Source organism: Peromyscus maniculatus, chromosome 20, assembly GCF_049852395.1.
Source record: "Peromyscus maniculatus bairdii isolate BWxNUB_F1_BW_parent chromosome 20, HU_Pman_BW_mat_3.1, whole genome shotgun sequence".
NCBI lineage: Eukaryota > Metazoa > Chordata > Mammalia > Rodentia > Cricetidae > Peromyscus > Peromyscus maniculatus.
The window spans coordinates 69,914,626-69,934,481 of record NC_134871.1 but is presented as its reverse complement, the minus strand read 5'-3'; the positions used below and the strand labels follow the sequence as shown (position 1 = coordinate 69,934,481).

At 46.7% G+C, this 19,856-nt stretch overlaps 1 protein-coding gene across 3 annotated transcripts in view; it reads right to left on the bottom strand.

Annotated features, from left to right (window-relative positions):
* Dip2b (disco interacting protein 2 homolog B) overlaps positions 1 to 19,856 on the bottom strand; it is a 199,100-nt gene that overhangs the window by 78,138 nt on the left and 101,106 nt on the right. For all 3 annotated transcript variants that reach the window (XM_076556826.1, XM_076556825.1, XM_076556827.1), the window contains exon 4: positions 10,478 to 10,603. In XM_076556826.1, coding sequence (XP_076412941.1) covers positions 10,478 to 10,603 — 126 coding nt within the window. The remainder of the gene's footprint in view (positions 1 to 10,477; positions 10,604 to 19,856) is intronic.

Sequence of the window (19,856 nt, the reverse complement as noted above, 5' to 3'; positions counted from 1 at the left end):
AGTGTTTCAATTCAATTACCTGCTTTGCCTGCCAGCCCTCCTCTGGGTGTTTAATGGCTTACAGCTAGGGAACTGTTAGGCCGGGGAAGGAAAACATGGATGGCTTTGCTGTCTCTTCCATCTGAACTCCCAGGCCACCACTTCATTTGTAACTTGGGGTTAAAATGACTCATTGTGAAGCCTCTTTATCCACTCAGCAAACATGCCTGCGCCCTGTACCAGGGGGTGGGGATGAGACGCTGAGGAGACACAGCCCTGCTTCCACAGGCCTTGGAGCCCCGCGGGGTTCGTGCTCCTCTGCCCTGCCGGGTGCAGCGGGGACAGCGGGGACAGGAAACAAGGCCTATTTGAGGACACTAATGCGACGGAAGGCAGCTGAGGCACACCGAGCAAGCAGAGCGCGGTGAGGGCAGTCAGGAGCACACGGCCATGCAGGAAACACGCCGTCCAGAGGCCACCGTGGGGCCAGCAGGCTGCTCACAGCCACCGGTCGCCATCAGGCCCTCTCATGGCCTAGGGTGCTGATAAAAAGGGGTTTCTGTCTTTCTGAACTGCCGTGGTGCCTGGTGTTTTCCTCAGTAACAATTTAAACAAGGCACTGAAGACATGGCTCGGCGGTTCAGAGCGCCTACTTCTGTGTCGGGGTACCCGGGTTTGGTCCCAGCACCCTGTGAGGGGGTCACAAACACCTGCAACTCTAAGGGATCTGATGGCACTTTCTGAACTCTGTGGGCACGGCACACACAAATCAATGAAAGGAATCTTCTTTTGAAAAGACAGAATAACTTCAGTAGCCTATTCCTTCCTTTACAATGAGCAGGGACTGGGGAGCCGGCCCAGCAGTTTGGAGCGTCTGCTCTGAACTCTTCCGGCGGACCCGGGTTTCATTCCCAGCACTGACCTGGCAGCTCACCAACGCTGCCAACTCCAGCTCCTGGAGCTCCGGCGGGCGCCCTTTCCTGGCTTCCATCAATGCCGAACATATATGGTGCATACATACACACGCAGACAAAACATCCATATACATAAAAATGATGAATGAGAGCAAAGAGAATGGAAACCTGAAGGCTGGTAGAAAAGGAGAAAACCATCTGCTCTGACGCTCACACAACCCAAGGAGTGTGGCTGCTACAGGTCACAATTCCTGTAGACTTCTCAGGGAATGTGCAGTGCTCGGCGCTGCTCTGGTGCTCTGGCCGCTGCGTTTTCTTTCTTTCCTCTTTTTGAGAGCAAGTTTTGCTCTGCATCTGAGGCTGATGTGCACTAGTGGTCTCCCATCCTGTCTCCTGGGGACGGGTTTACAGGCATGGGCCACAACACTTGCCTGAGCCTACAACTTTAAAAAAATAAAATAAAAATGAGCGCTTTTTAATATTATTATTTTGTAGCGTAATAAAAAATTGTCAACCAGGAATATTTGTAGAAATTTGGGCAAGATTAAAATATTTCTTTTGGTTTGGGGAATTTAAAAAAAAAAAAACATTTATTTATTTGTTGGGGAGTGTGTACATGCCATGGTGCACTTATGGAGACTGGAGAACAATGTGCAGGAGTTGGTTGGTTTTCTCCTTCCATCACGAGTCCTGGATATCAAATTCAGGTGGTCAGGCTTGGCAGCAAGCGCCATTACCTGCTAAGCCATTTGATTGACTCAGGTTTTTTGAGACAGGGTCATGTTATGTAGTCCTGGATAGCTTGGCCTTGAACTCATGACAATCAGTCCTCCTGCCTCTGCCTCCTGAGTGCTGTGATTAGTCCTGAGTCCCTACCTAGAGCTCAGAACGTTTTGGTTTGGGTTGTTGGTGGCTCTAGGGTTGCACGAAGGCTTCATGCCTGCTAAGCAAACACACTGCTCCTGAGTTACGTCCCCAGTCCGGGAAACCATTTCCACAGCATGGTTTGCTCTTTGTGGTGTGACGTGATTTAACAGAACACCATTTGATATTGTTCACCAGAAGCCCAGCATCTATTTCAGTGGTTCTCAACCTGGGGGTCATGCCCCTAACAGTGCATATCAGATATTTACATTACGATTCATAACAGTAGCAAAATTACAGTTATGAAGTAACAACAAAATATTTTTTTTTTTTCAAGACAAGGTTTCTCTGTGTAAACAGTCCCAGCTGTCCTGGAACTCACTCTGTAGACCAGGCTGGCCTCGAACTCACAGAGATCCACCTGGCTCTGCCTCCCAAGTGCTAGGATTAAAGGTGTGCCTGCCACCACTGCCCCACAAAACAAAATAATTTTATGGTTTGGGGAGTCACCACCAAATGAAGAACTGTATTAAGAGGTCTCAGCATTGGGAAAGTTGAGAATCACTGCTCTATTTGGGTTTTTTGTTTTGTTTTGTTTTGTTTTGTTTTGGCTTTGGTTTTTCGAGAGAGGGTTTCTCTGTGTAGTCGCTGCTATCCTGGAACTCACTCTGTAGACCAGGCTGGCCTGCCTGCCTCTGCCTCCTGAATGCTGGGATTAAAAGCGTGTGTCACCTCCACTGATCTATTTGTAACCAATCAGAACACATATAAACGATTAGCTTATTGTTTTTAGGGAAAAATGTCCAGAGTTTACTGTTCTTAACTGCTATGACTTTAGTCATGTGTAGACATTATATTTAAAATGTTTATCTTAAAAAAGTAAACACTTGGAGCTGAAGAGTTGGCTCAACAGTTAAGGGTACTGGCTAGTCTTCCAAAGGACCCAGGTTGGACTCTCAGCACCCACATGGAAGACCACAACTGTTTGTAACTCCAAGCTCCAGGGATCCACATGACCACATAGGAAAAACATTCATACATACAAAAATTCTGAACACTTGTTGTCTTGGCTATTCATCGCACTCCTGGGTACTTTTCCAAGAAAAGCCAAAGCAGGTATCTATACAAAGACTTATACATGAATGTTTCTTGTAATAGCTTGAAATGGAAAACACCCCAAACGTACAAATACAGATAGGTAAACTAGTCTCTGTCTCCCCATGTCATGGAGTCTGACTCAGCCAAGAGTGATTTGCTGGGATGGATATAACATTGAAGAATCTCAAAATACTTAGGATGAAGAAAAAAAAAAAAAAAAAAAAAAAAGCCAGTCCTTTCCTCTAGCTGTGAAAAAGAAAACAGAACTGTATGGCTGTTATATAAGCATCAAGAAAAACACAAATTAATGTATAGAGATGGAGAGTAATCAGTGGTGATCAGGGGCAGGGAGGATCATGAGGAATTCAGGAGAATGCAGAGATGGTGATAATCTTAACTGTGTTTCTATGTCAAAACATGGCAAAGTACACTCCCCAAATTATGTGCTGTTAGGCTGTAGCTATTTCCCAAAGACAGAGTGCATGCTTGGGGTGTGCAGGGATCTGGGCTCAAACTCTCGCACTAATCCCCACCCCAGCTATTTATTTTGTAAACTTAATTCAATAAAACTGTTTAAAAAAAACTAATCTTAAAAGACTTACAAGGATGAAAATGACACCCGAAAAACACAACACCCGAAGGTCAGTGCCATACTGAGGGGCAATAGAAATAAGCCAGTTCCTGGAAACAGCTCCTCTCCGAGCTGGAGAGATGGCTCAACAGGTAAGAGCACTGGCTGCTCTCTCAGAGGACCCGGGTTCAGTTCCCAGCACCCATATGGCAGCTCACAACTGTCTGTAACGCCAGTTCTAGATCACATGATATATATATATATATATATATATATATATATATATATATATATATATATATATACATACATACACACGCAAAACCTTCAGGTGCGCAAAATAAAAAAGATTTTAAAAAAAGAAGAAAGAAAATACATCAGCACATTCATAGATGCCAAACATCTAGATTGGGCACGGAACAGGAGACTTCAAGCAAGCGCTTCAGAGAACAGATGAGCAAACCCATCAAGGGAACAGTTAATGCTTGATCTTCTGGAGAAGGGGAAAGGGTGGATGGGGCTCCGGCACACAGAAAGGTCCAGGGACTTTAGCTCTTCCAGAAATACTCTGAGGAGAGATGGTTTTTACATAGGCAAGGGGAAATTTAAAACTTAGGAAGAAAAATCTTTACAGGGTAAAAGGGGACTAGGAGAAAGCACATGCATACAAGGAAGACTAGTCAGTTCTGGGCAGCCAGAGGGCTCAGAGCTGAGGGTGACTGCGGCTCACCGGACAAGCTGAGAGTTTGATTCCCAGGACTCCCATGGTGCAGGGAGAGAAGGGAGGACCATCCTGCAGGGGGTCCTCAGCCCTCCCCACAGCCCTTCCCTGTGCGCACACAAACAAGCACACACACATTTTTAGTTTTTAAAAAGGTTCGTTCTGGAGATAGGGGCTGAGCCATTTAAACTAACACTAAACCCACAGCTGTGGACACTCACTTGCCATGCACCTCCTAGGGAGAATGAAAACTACCAAGAGGACTTTTAGATTCCACAACCACCCTTATGTGCAGAAGGCTGGCTAGGGAATGAAAAACTGGTCAGAGACTCTAAGGGCAGGACCATGAACTGCCTGACAAACCAGGAAAAAAGGAATATTCACTAATTACTCAGGGTCTCTCAATCTCTGTGTATCACTAGCAGTTTCTCCTGGGTACTGCTGTGGGATGTCTTTCGGTACGCTGTGAATATGTATTGCTCTGATTGGTTGATAAATACAGCTGCACTGGCCTATGGCAGAGCAGGATAAAGTTAGGCGGTGCATCCAAACTAAAGACGAGAGGAAGGAGGGTGGAGGGGGGGGGGGAGACGTCAGCCCACTGCCCAAGGAGCAGCAGGATTTCAGCAGACCATCCTTCCTGCGGCTACTGAAAATCTGCTCAGGAAAACAAATGCTATAAATATACTGGGAGACAAGACAGCATTATGTTGTTTCGTTTGGGTTCTTTTAAGACAGGGACTCAGGCAGGCCAGACTGGCTCAGTAACTCAGGGGACCTTCACCTCCTCTGGTGCCCCTGCCTCCACTTCCCAGGTGAAGGGATTACAGGCCTGCACTGTGACACCCAGTTACTGCCCATTTGAATGCCAGACAGAATACATAACAACCCTTAGTGTTCGGCTCTTTCTTTCTTCCTTTCTTCCTTTCTTTTTTTTTCTGGAGCTGAGGACCGAACCCAGGGCCTTGTGCTTGCTAGGCAAGTGCTCTACCACTGAGCTAGATCCCCAACCCACTGCTCGTCACTTTCAAGAAAGCACATACTCAACATAAAACAGTCCAGAATGAGAGGCAAAAATGCTAACTGGCTTCAGGAATGACCTTTTGAATCAGTCCACTCTGGGAACTGCTATATGGCTTAGTGGGTAAAGGTGCTTGTTACCAAGGCTGACAACTCAGATTTAATCCCTGGGGCCCACATGGTAGAAGGAGAGAACCAAACATCCCTCCCTCCCTCCCTCCCTCCCTCCCCCTCCCCCCCCACACTCACTAGTTAACTAATCAACTAGTCACGACTGCTCTGGACTTGGGTCTTAGTTCTGACACGACAATCAGATCTTAGGCATCTTCCTCCTATCTGTTGTTTTCTTTGTATTCATCTGTGTGGGAAGGGTACTAGGGATCCATGCCAGCTACACATGCGTCCCAGGACTGAATGACACTCTAGCCCCACTGCAGTTGGTTAATGTTCCTCAAGTGTCTTCTTTACTAGCTCCCAAAGGTGATCTACCTTGATATCATCTCTGGACAAGTGAATTTTCTCTACTCAGCCCTGTGCCTGCAGCCCTCCGTTCCCACCTCCCGCTGAGTAGTATAGGAAATGTATGCAATCATGTTACGTATGAGATTACTTTCATTAGCAAGCCTTAAATTTTACAAAAAGCTATTGAAAAACACAAATTTGGGCCAGGCGGTGGTGGTGTACGCCTTTAATCCCAGCACTTGGGAGGCAGAGGCAGGCGGATCTCTGTGAGTTCAAGGCCAGCCTGGGCTACAGAGTGAGATCCAGGAAAGGCACAAAGCTACATAGAGAAACCCTGTCTTGAAAAAAACAAAGATAGATAGATAGATAGATAGATAGATAGATAGATAGATAGATAGATAGATAGATAGATAGATAGATAGACAGATAAAAAACAAAACAAAAAAAACCCCACAAATTTGACCTGATGACATGGTGGGTTGTGTATTACCCACTGGCCTACAGAATACTGACTATTCATGACTTATTCCTCAAGTACATGTGACTACAGCTCATAACCCTTTGAACAATGAAAGTATGCTGCAGAACCAACCCAGACCCACCCTCACTGCGGTCTAGTCTATCCACCGCTTACTTTGTGGTTTTAAAGAAACTACAATCCTTGGGGAATCCTGCCAGCTGGTAGTCTATCAGATCTCTCCTTTACCAATCTTTTTCATTGGGGGCGGGGGCAGGATCTATGTACCTAAGCTGGCCTCACACTTAGAACGTAACTAAAGAGGACCTTGCACCTTCTTCGTGTGCTACCAAACCTGTCTTGTGGTGCTAAGGACTGAACCCAGGACTTCCGGCATGCTGGGCCTCATCCCCAGTCCGGTATTCCCTTTCAAGAAACATTTAACTGACTGAACAGTGTTTTGGTCTGTAGATCTCAGGAGGCAATGGCTATTTAATGTACACTATTCTAGTACTGTACATACACAGGCAGCTGTTAGGTAAAAGAATTACTACCTGTGACAACTGGTAGATTGATGCACTCAGGAAGAAGACGGAATCTGACCGCTACTATTTTATAATGAGCAAGTCACTCGGTGACCGTGAACATGCTGTCTCAGGTCTACAGAACGCCTGCTCTTCCTACTTCCCAAAGCACTTATGAGAAACACAAGTCTGGCAGGGCAGTGTTTGTTATGTGGAAGTCCTTGGCACAGTGTAAGGAACCATAATTCTGTAAGGATCCTTGAGGTAGACGAAAAACTAACAATATCCCAATGTGTACCAGGACATCATTTTAATATACAGAAATATAGAGAATGAGGTAAATAGTGTAGTAAAAGTTTAAAAACAAACTATGGAGAGGAAAGTTTATCCTTGTCTTCCATCCCCCAAAATAACCATAGGCACTGACAAACAAGCCCTGTATGGGACTCCCACACATCCACACAAAGCTCCCCTCCACTAGCGCCAGTCTTGAGGTCACGGTGCTGGAGGTTATCTGCCCACTCTTGCAGAAGGAAACAATAAAAGCCCACACAGCTGCAGAAAAGGCTCAGAAGCAGAGATAAGTAAATAAATGCTGTGGGTTCGCATTGTTTTTCTGTGTGAATGAGCAATGGTGCTACACAAAGACTCCACAGAGCAAGCTGAGGTAACCGCCTCATGACATCAGTAAATGATCTCAGCACATAGGAGAACTGGGTGATCTAAAAGATGGGGAAAGGCTACAGGCATTAAAACTAGAAATCACTACACACTTAGAGAACGTAAATTTTCAAATCCATGGCAGTTCAGTGTAGGCACCAATAGTCACATTTTAGACTGACTGGTACCTTATTTGAAAGTTATTTATGAAAAAAGACAAATCATTCCCCATGCCAACTATTCACTATTCTTCCAAACTGCGTGATGTCATAAGTGAAGCCAAAGTTTCTGGGGTTTTCCGCCTGACGCCCTTTTCATCAGGTTAGGAATCCAAGTGGCTGTACATCTCCCAAAGGGAAAGCAGCTCAGTGGTCAGTGCTCCGGAAGTGAGGTCCCCACAACACAACACAAAGAGGAAGAGCCTTCACACCTGATGTGTGGACACTCAGTGCAAAAGAACAAGGTTAAAATGTTGTGAAATGTGCAAATGTGGCCCACGGTTTTCGGGTTATTTGTGTGTATGCATGAGGTAGGATGTGTGGGTACACCTGCAGGGTGAGCCTATGGAGGCCAGAGGCTGACTCAAGGTGTCTTCTACAATAGATTTCCACCATATTTTTCAGACAGGGTTTCCCCCGGAACACGGGCATGCCATTTCTGCTAGGCTGACTGGCTGGCCGGGGAACCCCAGGAACCCATCTGCATCCTCCCCGTGTGGTGCTGGAGCTAGAGACGACAGAGCTGGGCATGCAGAGCCCACCAAGCCTTCCCTCCAGCTGTCCACCTGTGGATCATCTTTATAACTGCCAGATGCTGATTTTAAAAACATTCAATGATGAGCAATCATGTCATTTCTGTTCCTCCTTCTCACCCCTATAACATAGCCTCTTAACTTGGGTACTTGGGGATAGCAAAAGTAGATGAGCCAGATAAAACTGTAATATCTGAGTTAGCAGTCACGGGTCCTGGGATACACAGTTAGTGTCTTAAACTGCAACATGGCAGGCATAGCCATGCTCTTTGTCTTGTTTTCTGAGACAGGGTTTCCCTGTGTAGCCCTGGCCATCCTGGAACTCACTCTGTAGCAGGTTGGCCTTGGACTCAGAGATCTGCCTGCTTCTGCTCCATTCCCCCAGCCCCACCCCAGCCCAAGCTGGGTTTGAAGGTGTGTGCTATCACCACCCAGCCAGAATGGCAGAGTCTACTGCTAACATGAAAGGTGCTAGCAGATCCCTAAGGACACAGGCCCCTCACCTGTCCTCTCTGCAGCAAAATCCTCATGCTTGGTGTGTGCAGAACTGCTGGGTAAGGACACTACGATCCACCTCCCTGGGACTGTGTGAGGCTGCTGTGCAGGGGCCTCAACATCTCCTCTTGGGAAACACAGATGTCCCAAATGGCATATGGAGGTGGCCCAATAAATTCCTATTCAGAAACTTCTAGAGTGGAAGATAAATGGACAGGAAGTCTAATCGCCCTGTTCTACTGAACTTGGGCCTTAGGAGAGAGGATTATGTCTTTGTTATGAAATTATTAACATGTGTAATGTGATCAAGAACATTACACTACATCTTGAAGATTCTACATAGAACAGAGCATGCCGATTTGGAAATTCAGAGGCTCGCAGTAGACAGCAAACAACTATGGTTCCATTCATCAGGGAACAGCTGTGAATCCCCTCTGGCAGTGATTCTTATGAAAAGACTGATAAAAAGGGTTCCACTCCTTGTGAACCCTTTCCCAATCTTTGGGGCACTCTCACTTTTAACCCAGAGCCATGAGAGCAGCCATTTACTCTGAACCCGCACTGCCTTGACAGAGGCCGGGAGAGGGCTGCTCCTGAGAACTGCATGTCGCCTTGTTCCCTACCCTTTGCCATTTACTGAAACTGAACCTTCAGCCATGCTGCAGGGGATCTGCCAACATGGACGGCTACTGGACTGAGAGCCCCCTTTGTGCCCAAGGATCCAACTTGTATACTCTACGAATGTGGAAGGGAACCCATCCAAGATTCTGAATGAGTGGGTCTGAAGTATGCACCATTATGGACACAAAATGCCTCATTGTGTTAGTCTGCTAGAGGTATCCTGTGTTACATTTTGAGAAACACTTGAAGCCACAGAGCTATTTCTCTTTCAAACATATTGACACCACAAATGTGAAGGGAAAAAAGCACACACAGCTAATGAGCCCACAGCAAACCCAAGTGCTCTGAGACGGTAGTTCAAACCTAGAAGAAAACTATTAACAAGAGCCTGGATCCATAAGCATAGCTCAGCACGGCAGCTGTGAATGAAAACCAACCCCACAGTGCAGCCCTCCAGGGAAGCTCTGCAAAGCCATGGAAAGATGGGGTGGGGGAGGGATTGAGAGCACTCGCTGCTCTTACAGGACCCAGGTTCGGTTCCCAGCACCTGTAACAGTTTGTAACTCTGGTTCTAGGGGACCTGTTACCTTCTTATGGCCTCCAAGGGCACCAGGCACATACACAGTATACATACATACATGCAAGCAAAACATTCATACACATAAAATAAAAATAAACAAATCATTAAAAAATATTATCTGGCATTTGATCTAAGAAAAAAAGGTTTTTATAAGTTTGGTGAAACATTCTGAACAGGGAAGAAATCTGAGATTTGTCTAGTTGGTCCTAGGATATGAAGTTCTAACTCCTAAATTCACACTGGAAGGAATAAAGGATGGAAGGGATCTATCTATTTCCCACTTACCTCTGGAACTCACAATAAAAAGGAGAACTTTAAAGATACAAAAATATATTAACAAATGTCTACTTTTTTCAGATCTATTTCAAATTTGTACTAATGTACTCCTAAAATCCTTAATGATTTTACACACAAAACTCCATCCCAAGTCTACCCACTCCTAGGACGGCTGTTGAACCGAGACGAAGCATCAACTGAGGAGACTAATGGGTTAAATCGAGGGCTACAGATCTCATCTGGAGACAGCAAACAGCCCTGTCCTCACAGAAGGGCGTGCCTGTGTTCACAGGTGACCGGAGTGTGGAGAGTCAGAAGGAGCGCTCTGTCTGCACAGGTCTGAGAAGGCCCTGCTGCATGTGCTGTGCACAAAGTGGCCGCCGCCGCCGCTGCCATCAGACTGCAGGCCGTGAGCTCATCTGACGGTGGGCCAAGACTTCCAGGCCTCACTCGGCAACTGTCAAGGAGAAGTTCTGAGACCCACCGGGAGGAGTGCACGCGTCCGCAGGAGACTGGACAAAGGTGGACCGCCTCTTGGTGGGCATGGGCAAAGCCATCTTCTGTTCTTTGTGCTTTGCGAGGGCAGCCTGAACCGCTTCTGTGTGGATATCTGAAAAGTTAAACAGACGGAGTTATCTGTACGTGTGCTGGATGGTAACCTCTGAAGGATGAACACCAAGGGGGCCGGGTGGTGGTGGCGCACACCTGTAATCCCAGCACTCGGGAGGCAGAGGCGGGCGGATCTCTGTGAGTTCGAGGCCAGCCTGGTCTACAAAGCGAGTTCCAGGACAGAGTTACACAGAGAAACCCTGTCTCGAAAAACCACACACACAAAAAAAATAAATTAAATTTAAAACAAATAGGCAAGGGAGAGGGTTAGGTGGTTTTCTTTATCTTCTGAGTCAGATCAGTGAAAATGAAAGCGAAGACAGAAGGAGAAGAAGTCAAGAGCAATGTCACAGAGGACAGTGAAGGCTGATTCTGTGGGACCGTGGGACACAGCTAAGGGCTAGAGGGCCGGGAGTCTAGCGAGCACCTGTGCCCGAGGGAGCCCTCCTCTGAGTGAACTGAAGTTAATTCTAAGGAAATATTTACTGGGTCCTAAACTGAAAATGTTGATCAGAACATGTCCAACCAAAGCAGTTTAGGATGTACTTGGCTGTCGGGAAGAACTCAGCTGAGGCCCTTCGGGTCTGTTCCACAGGAACAGAAGGGATGATTCTGGTCTAGAAAGTCACAGGGGCACATGCTACTCCTTTTCCAGTCTGCACACAGCTCTGCCCTCTTGCACATATCCTAGGAACCTGAAAATTAACATATTCCAAACAGAACTCTGGCCTCTCCACCCCACTACAACCCCCCACCCCCACCACTCTGCATACAGTATGACGAATTCTGCCGCTGCTCTGTGAATGACCCTCTTACAAGACATTCAACTTGGACTGCTAGCCTGCACACACATGCACACACAAGTACACAGCCAGTCACACCAACACAAAACATGCATACACAAACATGTACACCTGTCCCCTCACACACAGAGACTAAAGGCAAGTAGGGAGGCTCTTACAGATCCTACTGAGGTAGAGCAAACCCAGGGTTCTTCCCACTTGACGGTCTCTCCTCACCCAGGAATGGCTCCAGCCACATCCTTCCAGGCTTCTCTGCTCTTAAGTGTGACCTCAGATGAGCTCATCCAGGCAGACCCTTCTTTGGGGGGAATTAAACTCTGAATCAGAAAGCGGAGGTCCTAGAGCACATGGAGCTAATGACAACGCCCCAGAAAGGAGAGATTCTGGACTTCAAGTGAGATTCCCCCGAGTTCTCTCCCTTTCTAGGGTTTTCCTTCTGTGACCTACACCAGCTATTTAAGGTAGCCCAAGTCGGCAGCTGCTCGTGCACCCCAACAGTGCTGACTAACACAAATAAGAATCTAACCATATAAACAGCTCCACAGTGGAATTTCAAGGGCTCCAGAGTATTTCACTGAATTAACAGATCCCAACTTAAGCAACCCTCTAATATCAAATATTAAGTTGTTTATATTTTTCTTACTACTGTCCACACTAAGAATAATTTTCACTTAGGACACATCTAATTCCTTCCTTAGCATCAACTCCAAGGAAAGGGGCGAAATCGATGAGTATGCACTTCCTACTAATACTTCCCTTAGAGTAAGAATTTTCTCTTATATAACCACTGTGGAGTTATGAAATCTGGAAATTCAGCCAGGTGTGCTCTAGCAAGCACTCAGGAGGCAGCGACAAGTAGCTCTCTCTGAAGTAGAGGCCAGTCAAGGCTACAGTGAGATCTTGTTTTTTAGTCTGGAGCCTCAGCACTGATGCGCTCATCCTACTTCGGATTCACGATCCACATGTCAGTTCAGTTAACTGAATGTTAACATGAATAACACCATGGTTTCCTGCTAGCTTCTCCTAATCTAGATACACATTTCCTTTAGTCATCCTGATTCTTTATCCTCTTATACTCTGGGATAGTGTCTTAGTCTTCCTGTCATGTATTACCGTGACATTGTTGGACAGCCTACTTTCAGAAAATATCCCCTACTGTTGGCAGCTTTGATATATTCTTATAACTAGATTCAGGTTATATATTCTGACAGGGATACCAAAAGAATGTGCCGTTCTAAAATGATGACAGTAATTTTGAATATTCAGTTAGATATCGTCTGTTAAATTAATCCATGTGGTGATGGTGCTGCTGCTTCCTCCTCCTCCTCCTCCTCCTCCTCCTCCTCCTCCTCCCCCTTCTTCTCCTTCTTCTTTTTTTCAAGACAGGGTTTCTCTCTGTAGTCCTGGCTGTCCTGGAAGTCACTCTGTAGCCCAGGCTGGCCTCGAACTCACAGAGATCCGCCTGCCTCTGCCTCCGAGTGCTGGGATCAAAGGCGTGCGCCACTGCCCCTGGCCTGTTTTGTGTGAGGTTTTGTTTTGGTTAAAAAAACAACAACAACAACCAGCTGGGTTTCCTGACAAATGTTTTCTTGTACAGTTCCCTTGGTCATGGCATCTCATCACAGTACTAAGACAGTACTGGGGGCCAGGTGCTCATGTAGAGGTCAGAGACCGTTCATTTCTTCCGTTATGTGAGTCCCAAGAAGTGAACTCAAGTCATCAGGCTTGGCAGCAAGTGCCTGTGCCTGCCGCTGAGGTAAAATAAACGTTCACGTCATCTGACCATTTTCCCCACCAACTTCTGGCTTTGTCTTCCCTCAATTTCTCTTCCTACGTTCGAGATACCAGATACAAATTACCAAGAGGTAAACTTCTGCTGTTTTCCCACCACCATAAACAATTTTATGTGGCCTTTACTGCATCAGAAAGTCTTTCTATATATAAAGTCCAAGTGACAGAAGAGTCCACTGGGGGCTGGAGATGTAGCTCAGTGGTGCACAACGCCCTGGGTTTGGTCCTCAGCTCCAAAAAGGAAAAAAAAAAAAAAAAAAGAAAAAAAAGAAGACTCCACTGGTTTCTTTTGGTACGCGTATCCGTGTATCATTCAGATCTCTAATCCAGAAGGTGAAGTGGGAGACAGGTGTGCTCTACACCATCGTCCACCTGTGTGAACACCAGTATCTCAATAGTCCTTGTGTGCCCTGGTGATCTGCAATGCCGGCTACAGATCCCACAGTCAAGACTCTCAGAAGTACACTGGTCTACAGCTGAACTTGATGCTCTATCTTAATAGTCTGCCAACAGGCGTGTGCACTGCACAAACTGTTCTAATTATGAGATCACTATAACATAGTTAATATCTAGCGATTTCTCACACTTCTCTGTGTTTTCTAAGCCATTCTTAGTTTTTCTAAACAAACCTCAAAAGTAAGTTCTCTGGCCCTGCAAATTCTTTGACAACCCAGTTCTATGTACTAAGTGAGGCAGGAAGATAGAATTTCAACCCCATATTTCACATTATCTGCTTTGATAAATCATGTTCTTTTACACAGAGTAAACGAGCTATTTATTCTTCAGAATGGCCCAGACAGCACCAGCAAGCAGCCTGCCCTGGGCAGCACACCCCACCCGGCCCCGCCCCTCCTTTAGATGGACAGCACCAGCATGCAGCCTGCCCTGGGCAGCACACCCCACCCGGCCCCGCCCCTCCTTTAGATGGACAGCACCAGCATGCAGCCTGCCCTGGGCAGCACACCCCACCCGGCCCCGCCCCTCCTTTAGATGGACAGCACCAGCAAGCAGCCTGCCCTCAGCAGCAAGTCACCCCCTCCCCGCCCCTCCTTTAGACGCTGCCTTTGTACCCTGGACTGTGTGAAGGACTCGTGTGTTTTTATCTGTGTTTCCCAGCACGTCATGCTGTGCTCAGACCACAGGAAGAGCTCAGAGGAAGTGCTCCATCACTGCTGGCTAAACTCAGGTCCTCACCTTCTGTAGTATGAAGTGTATTACTACAGAAAGACATGACCTGGACCACTGTGGCAGCCGCCTTCCGCAAACAGAACAGATTTGGACAAAGACAAGAGAAGCTCTCATCCCGATGAAAGAGGGAGGTATTGCGCCATTCCCCAACACAAACTCCGAAGACTGCAGCCTGACGGTGAGCATGTGTAGTAGACACGGGGTGACTCCCGTGGACTCTCACAGCCCAGTTTGCTGTCCTGCTTGCAATTACACCCCGGGGAGGTTTTTATGGGTCATTTTGTCAACAGTAAGAGAAATGAGCAGTGGGGGTCATGCAGTGGCCAAGCATGGAGGGTGTGAGGCCCTAGTCCAATCCTACTTCAATCCCTAGAACCACCAAAAAGAAAGAAATTAGTAATTCTGTGTCAGGAAAACAATCTGAACACACAACACTAAGTGAGAACTTTGCAAGATCCACCAGCTCAATAGGAGGGTGTGTTTTCCTCTCCTGTCTCTGTGCCTATGAACGTTAACTAATGTTCAGACTCCTGCGCGCTGGGATTATAGGTGGACACTAACTACCATGTCCAGTTCCGGCTATTACTTTTAAAACCATAGTACCAAATTACTTTACTTTGGGTTCTCATATGAAATAATTTTACGTGCATTTAGATTTATCGTACTACTTTAGTGTTCCCTAAGTCTACTCAAATCCAGATTGCCATATCTTAATGAAATCTTGACACTGTCTTATAAAATAGATATATTAAAATGTTTTTTAAAAGGGTCCTTGTATGGGCTGGAGAGATGGCTCAGAGGTTAAGAGCACTGACTGCTCTTCCAGAGGTCCCGAGTTCAATTCCCAGCAACCATATGGTGGCTTACAACCATCCGTAATCAGATCTGGCACCCTCCTCTGTATACATAATAAATAAATAAATAAATCTAAAAAACAAAACAAAAAAAAAAAAACAACAAAAACAAAAAAAAACAAAAAAAAAAAACAAACAAACAAAAAAAAAGGGTCCTTGTATTAGAAGAAATACGGTTTGCCGCTGTCTTGGAAAATAAGAAACCAATTCCAATGAGATAAAGTCTTCTCTCAATGACAGAACAGGAGCAAGCCAGTGCTCTCACTGGTTCTTTATCTCCCCAAGTTTGTCTACAAGTGATAGGAAACGTGAGAGCAACATGCCAAAGACAGGCATCGTCCCCGCTGATAAGTCTTTGGGAGGCCTAAACCATCTGTGTCACTAAGAACCACACAGTAGGAGTCAGAGCATCAGGTCCAAGAATACCGGGCCACCCTACTGTCCCTGCAGGAAAACCCTGGCCCAGACCCTGGTGTCAAAGGAGGCAGACCAGTTATTCTAGCCAAGCTTCCCACCGATGAGAACGCAGCAGCCGTCCTAACAGACTCTGACGGTTCAACAGTGCAGGACTCATCTTGATCGCTGATAAGGAAATCATTTCCGATGTTCAGTCCCTGGACAAAGCTGACTTTGGATTTCTCTGCCAGAAGCCATGGAAGCTGAGGATTGTTTTCCAGCTTAACAGGGTGATGCTAACACACCCTGAATGTCCTTTCTCATTTTATTGTTTTTAATTTCTCAAAAGATCAACATCAACGGTGTCGTTAGATGGACTTACTTTCTGCTGTAAGCATTAACTGTGTGTTTTCTACACTTGGAAACAACCACACTGTGTAGAAAGCTGTACCACTCCTAACGGTCAGGAAGAAGAAGTACTAATTACATCAGCAGCATGTTCTAGGTCCTCTAACTAAGCATCAAGAGCAGGTCACAGGAGCTAAACTAACTCCTAAAAGCAGGGGCTGGAGAGACGGTTCACCAAATAAGAGCACTGGCTGCTCTTCCAGGGGACCCTGGTTTCATTTCCAGCACCCACATGTTGACTCACAAAAGTCTGTAACTCCAGTTCCAGGGGATCCAATGGTCTCTTTGGACCTCCATGGACACTTGGCACACACATGATGCACAGACATATATGCAGGCAAAATAGACACACACATAAAATAAATAAACTCTGAAAACATAAGCTCTTACAATTATATCTGAAACATTAAGCACAAAGGCTATTTAGAGTCAATTGTGACTGTTTGAAATGTCACAGGTGCTGATAAACAAGAGCTTTTTTTTTTTATCATGCTTACCAGAATTAAAGTACCAAGCCTTCCTGTGTACATACCACCTCACTCTGATTGCAAGTTTTACTAACCATCCCTTATGCTCGTGAGCTACTTTGTGTGTGGCATCTTTTTTTTTTTTTGGTTTTTCGAGACAGGGTTTCTCTGTGTAGCTTTGCGCCTTTCCTGGAACTCACTCTGTAGACCAGGCTAGCCTCGAACTCACAGAGATCCGCCTGGCTCTGCCTCCCGAGTCTGGGATTAAAGGCGTGCGCCACCACCGCCCGGCGTGTGTGGTATCTTGTACAGCCCTCCTCATGACTAGAGATCCAGAGGTGGAAGCTCCCTTCCCTCATCTCTGCAGTTGCTACTGATTTCAGGAATGTCCGAATTCTAAGACCATTACATTCTCCAATGTGCTGAGAGTTTCCATGGCTATTCAACTGAACAGGTCCCAGTACACTCAAAGCCACAGGGTTTGTCTATCTATATTTACCTGCCCTTTTATATTCCCCTTATGACAATGTTGCAATTCTCAGAGCTTTTCATATTTTTGGAGATTTCTTTTTAATGTCAGGGAAGTGCTTTTTAAAGAGTCTTATCATTATTTATTTTATGTGTATGGGTATTTTGCCACATTCTCGTGTGTGTGTGTGTGTGTGTGTGTGTGTGTGTGTGTGTGTGTGTGTGTGTGTGTGTGTGTATGCTCATGCTACTGGATGCCAGATGAGGGCATTAGATCCCCTGGAACTGGATCCTCTGGAAGAGCAACAAGTACTCTTTTTGTTTGTTTGTTTTTTCGAGACAGGTTTCTCTGTGTTGTTTTGGAGCCTGTCCTGGATCTCACTTTGTAGCCCAGGCTGGCCTCAAACTCACAGAGATCCGCCTGGCTCTGCCTCCCAAGTGCCGGGATTAAAGGCATGCATCACCACCGACCAGCGATACAAGTACTTTTAACCACTGAGCCATCTCTCCATCCCTTCAGAGATTAAAAAAAAACAAAAAACAAAAAGGATTTATTTTATTTTCATTTTTGTTTCCGTGTTGTGTGTTTGCATACATACATGTGGGTGCCCTTGGAGGCCAGTAAACGGGATCAGATCCTCCGGAGCTAGACTTACAGGCTGTTGTGAGCCACTCCATGTGAGTGCTGAGACCCAAACTAGATCCTCTGCCAGCACAGCAAGTGCTGTCAGCCACTGAGCCGCAGAGATTATTTTTGTGACTCGCCCTTTCTTCCCTTCTTACTGCTCCTTCCTGGCCTGTCTCTGGTTGGTTTCCTCCCTCTCCCAAATCCCAGAAAGATAAATACCACCCTGACCACCACTGAAGCCCTATCACTGTCCTGGTACTCACCGAACACCTGGCTCACAGACTACACTGCCTATCAGCTGGGGGATTCTAAAAGAGGTTCAGAATATGGCAGGGGCTAGAGATCACAGCGAGGTTTCTGGAAGAGAGAATCACAAACTTCACATCAGCCAGTGAGCTCACAAAGCCTTGTTGATCTACAATCGTTCTGGACACAGAATTCAGGAAATAATTTTCTTGGTCCCTTAAATTAAGTCTTTTATCCATTAACACGTCAAGAAAGAAAGATAAACCAGGGGAAAAATCAAAATTTCCCAGAAGGCTAGAAATGAGAATTCTAAGTGCCCAATCCCTTCTCCTCTGGTTAGAGCACACCGCTGGCTGTGAGTCGGCCTCCAAAGGTGACAGTGGTACCTAGGAAACCAGGCTGGATGCTTGGCGACAAACAGGAAGTCTGGATATGCTCTACTGCTTCCAGAGTAAGTTACCTCCTTCTGATCCACCCTTCAATGCAGCTGTGTTTAACTGGAGTGGTGGTGTACACCTGGAATCCCAGCACTTGGGGGGCTGAGGAAGGAGGACTCGGGCATCGAAGGGCAGCCTGGGCCATGATCCAGTAGCCAAACAAGCAATCCTACTTCACTTGCTTCATGTCCCCAAAGGACCTCTGAGCACTGGAGTACAGCTGTGCACAGCAGCAGTGAGCACTGGAGTACAGCTGTGCACAGCAGCAGTGAGCACTGGAGTACAGCTGTGCACAGCAGCAGTGAGCACTGGAGTACAGCTGTGCACAGCAGCAGTGTGCACTGGAGTACAGCTGTGCACAGCAGCAGTGAGCACTGGAGTACAGCTGTGCACAGCAGCAGTGTGCACTGGAGTACAGCTGTGCACAGCAGCAGTGAGCACTGGAGTACAGCTGTGCACAGCAGCAGTGAGCACTGGAGTACAGCTGTGCACAGCAGCAGTGTGCACTGGAGTACAGCTGTGCACAGCAGCAGTGAGCACTGGAGTACAGCTGTGCACAGCAGCAGTGAGCACTGGAGTACAGCTGTGCACAGCAGCAGTGTGCACTGGAGTACAGCTGTGCACAGCAGCAGTGTGCACTGGAGTACAGCTGTGCACAGCAGCAGTGAGCACTGGAGTACAGCTGTGCACAGCAGCAGTGAGCACTGGAGTACAGCTGTGCACAGCAGCAGTGAGCACTGGAGTACAGCTGTGCACAGCAGCAGTGAGCACTGGAGTACAGCTGTGCACAGCAGCAGTGTGCACTGGAGTGAGCTACCAGAACAAATAAAATCGGAACAGATTTCTGCTCTGCTAATCTCTTAGTACACTTAAGAATGCTCAAGATTCGGCCTCTGGAAGCCTCCCTAGCCTGTCTTCACTCCTGCTGGTCCCTGCACTCCAAGCTACAGCTAAAATGAACTACTTTTGGGCCTACTATCTGGTGCCACTTCCCTGACTAATTCTTGTCTCTCTGCCATGGCTCTCGTATTACCTGACCCCTCAGGACAAGGTGAGTTTCAAGGGAAACTGGTCTGATGTGAAGTAGTTTCACGGTGGTGACTGAGAATCTCTCATCTTCATCATCCCATGTGTAAAAATATGTGTCTAATAAAGTCCATTCACAGAAGGGATGGTCGGCTCTGTAACCGTGTCCCTTTAAATGCTGTTTCCGAGAGGGTATTTTTCAATTCGAGAAAAGGTCATGGTAACTTTAGCTGGTAAAAGGGGACGAAATCTAGAGGAAACAAACTAGTACTCAGTTAAGTTTTCCAGCCTAGTTCTGGTCCCTAAGTCACAGGAGGTGCGGCAGAGCGAACAGACAGTGCACGGGCGTGAGAGAGACACACACGTGCTCTGGGACTGGCTCTCTGCACACCACCGGCCGCAGAGCACGGGCTGTCAGCCGGAGCTCACCCTGGGAAGTGCCGCTGAGACCGGTCAGGTCTGAGAGCCATGGCCGGCCGGCCAGCGACTCTGCCTCCCACCTTCTTTGACTTATTTATTCACAGTGATGTTGTGCTTGCCTG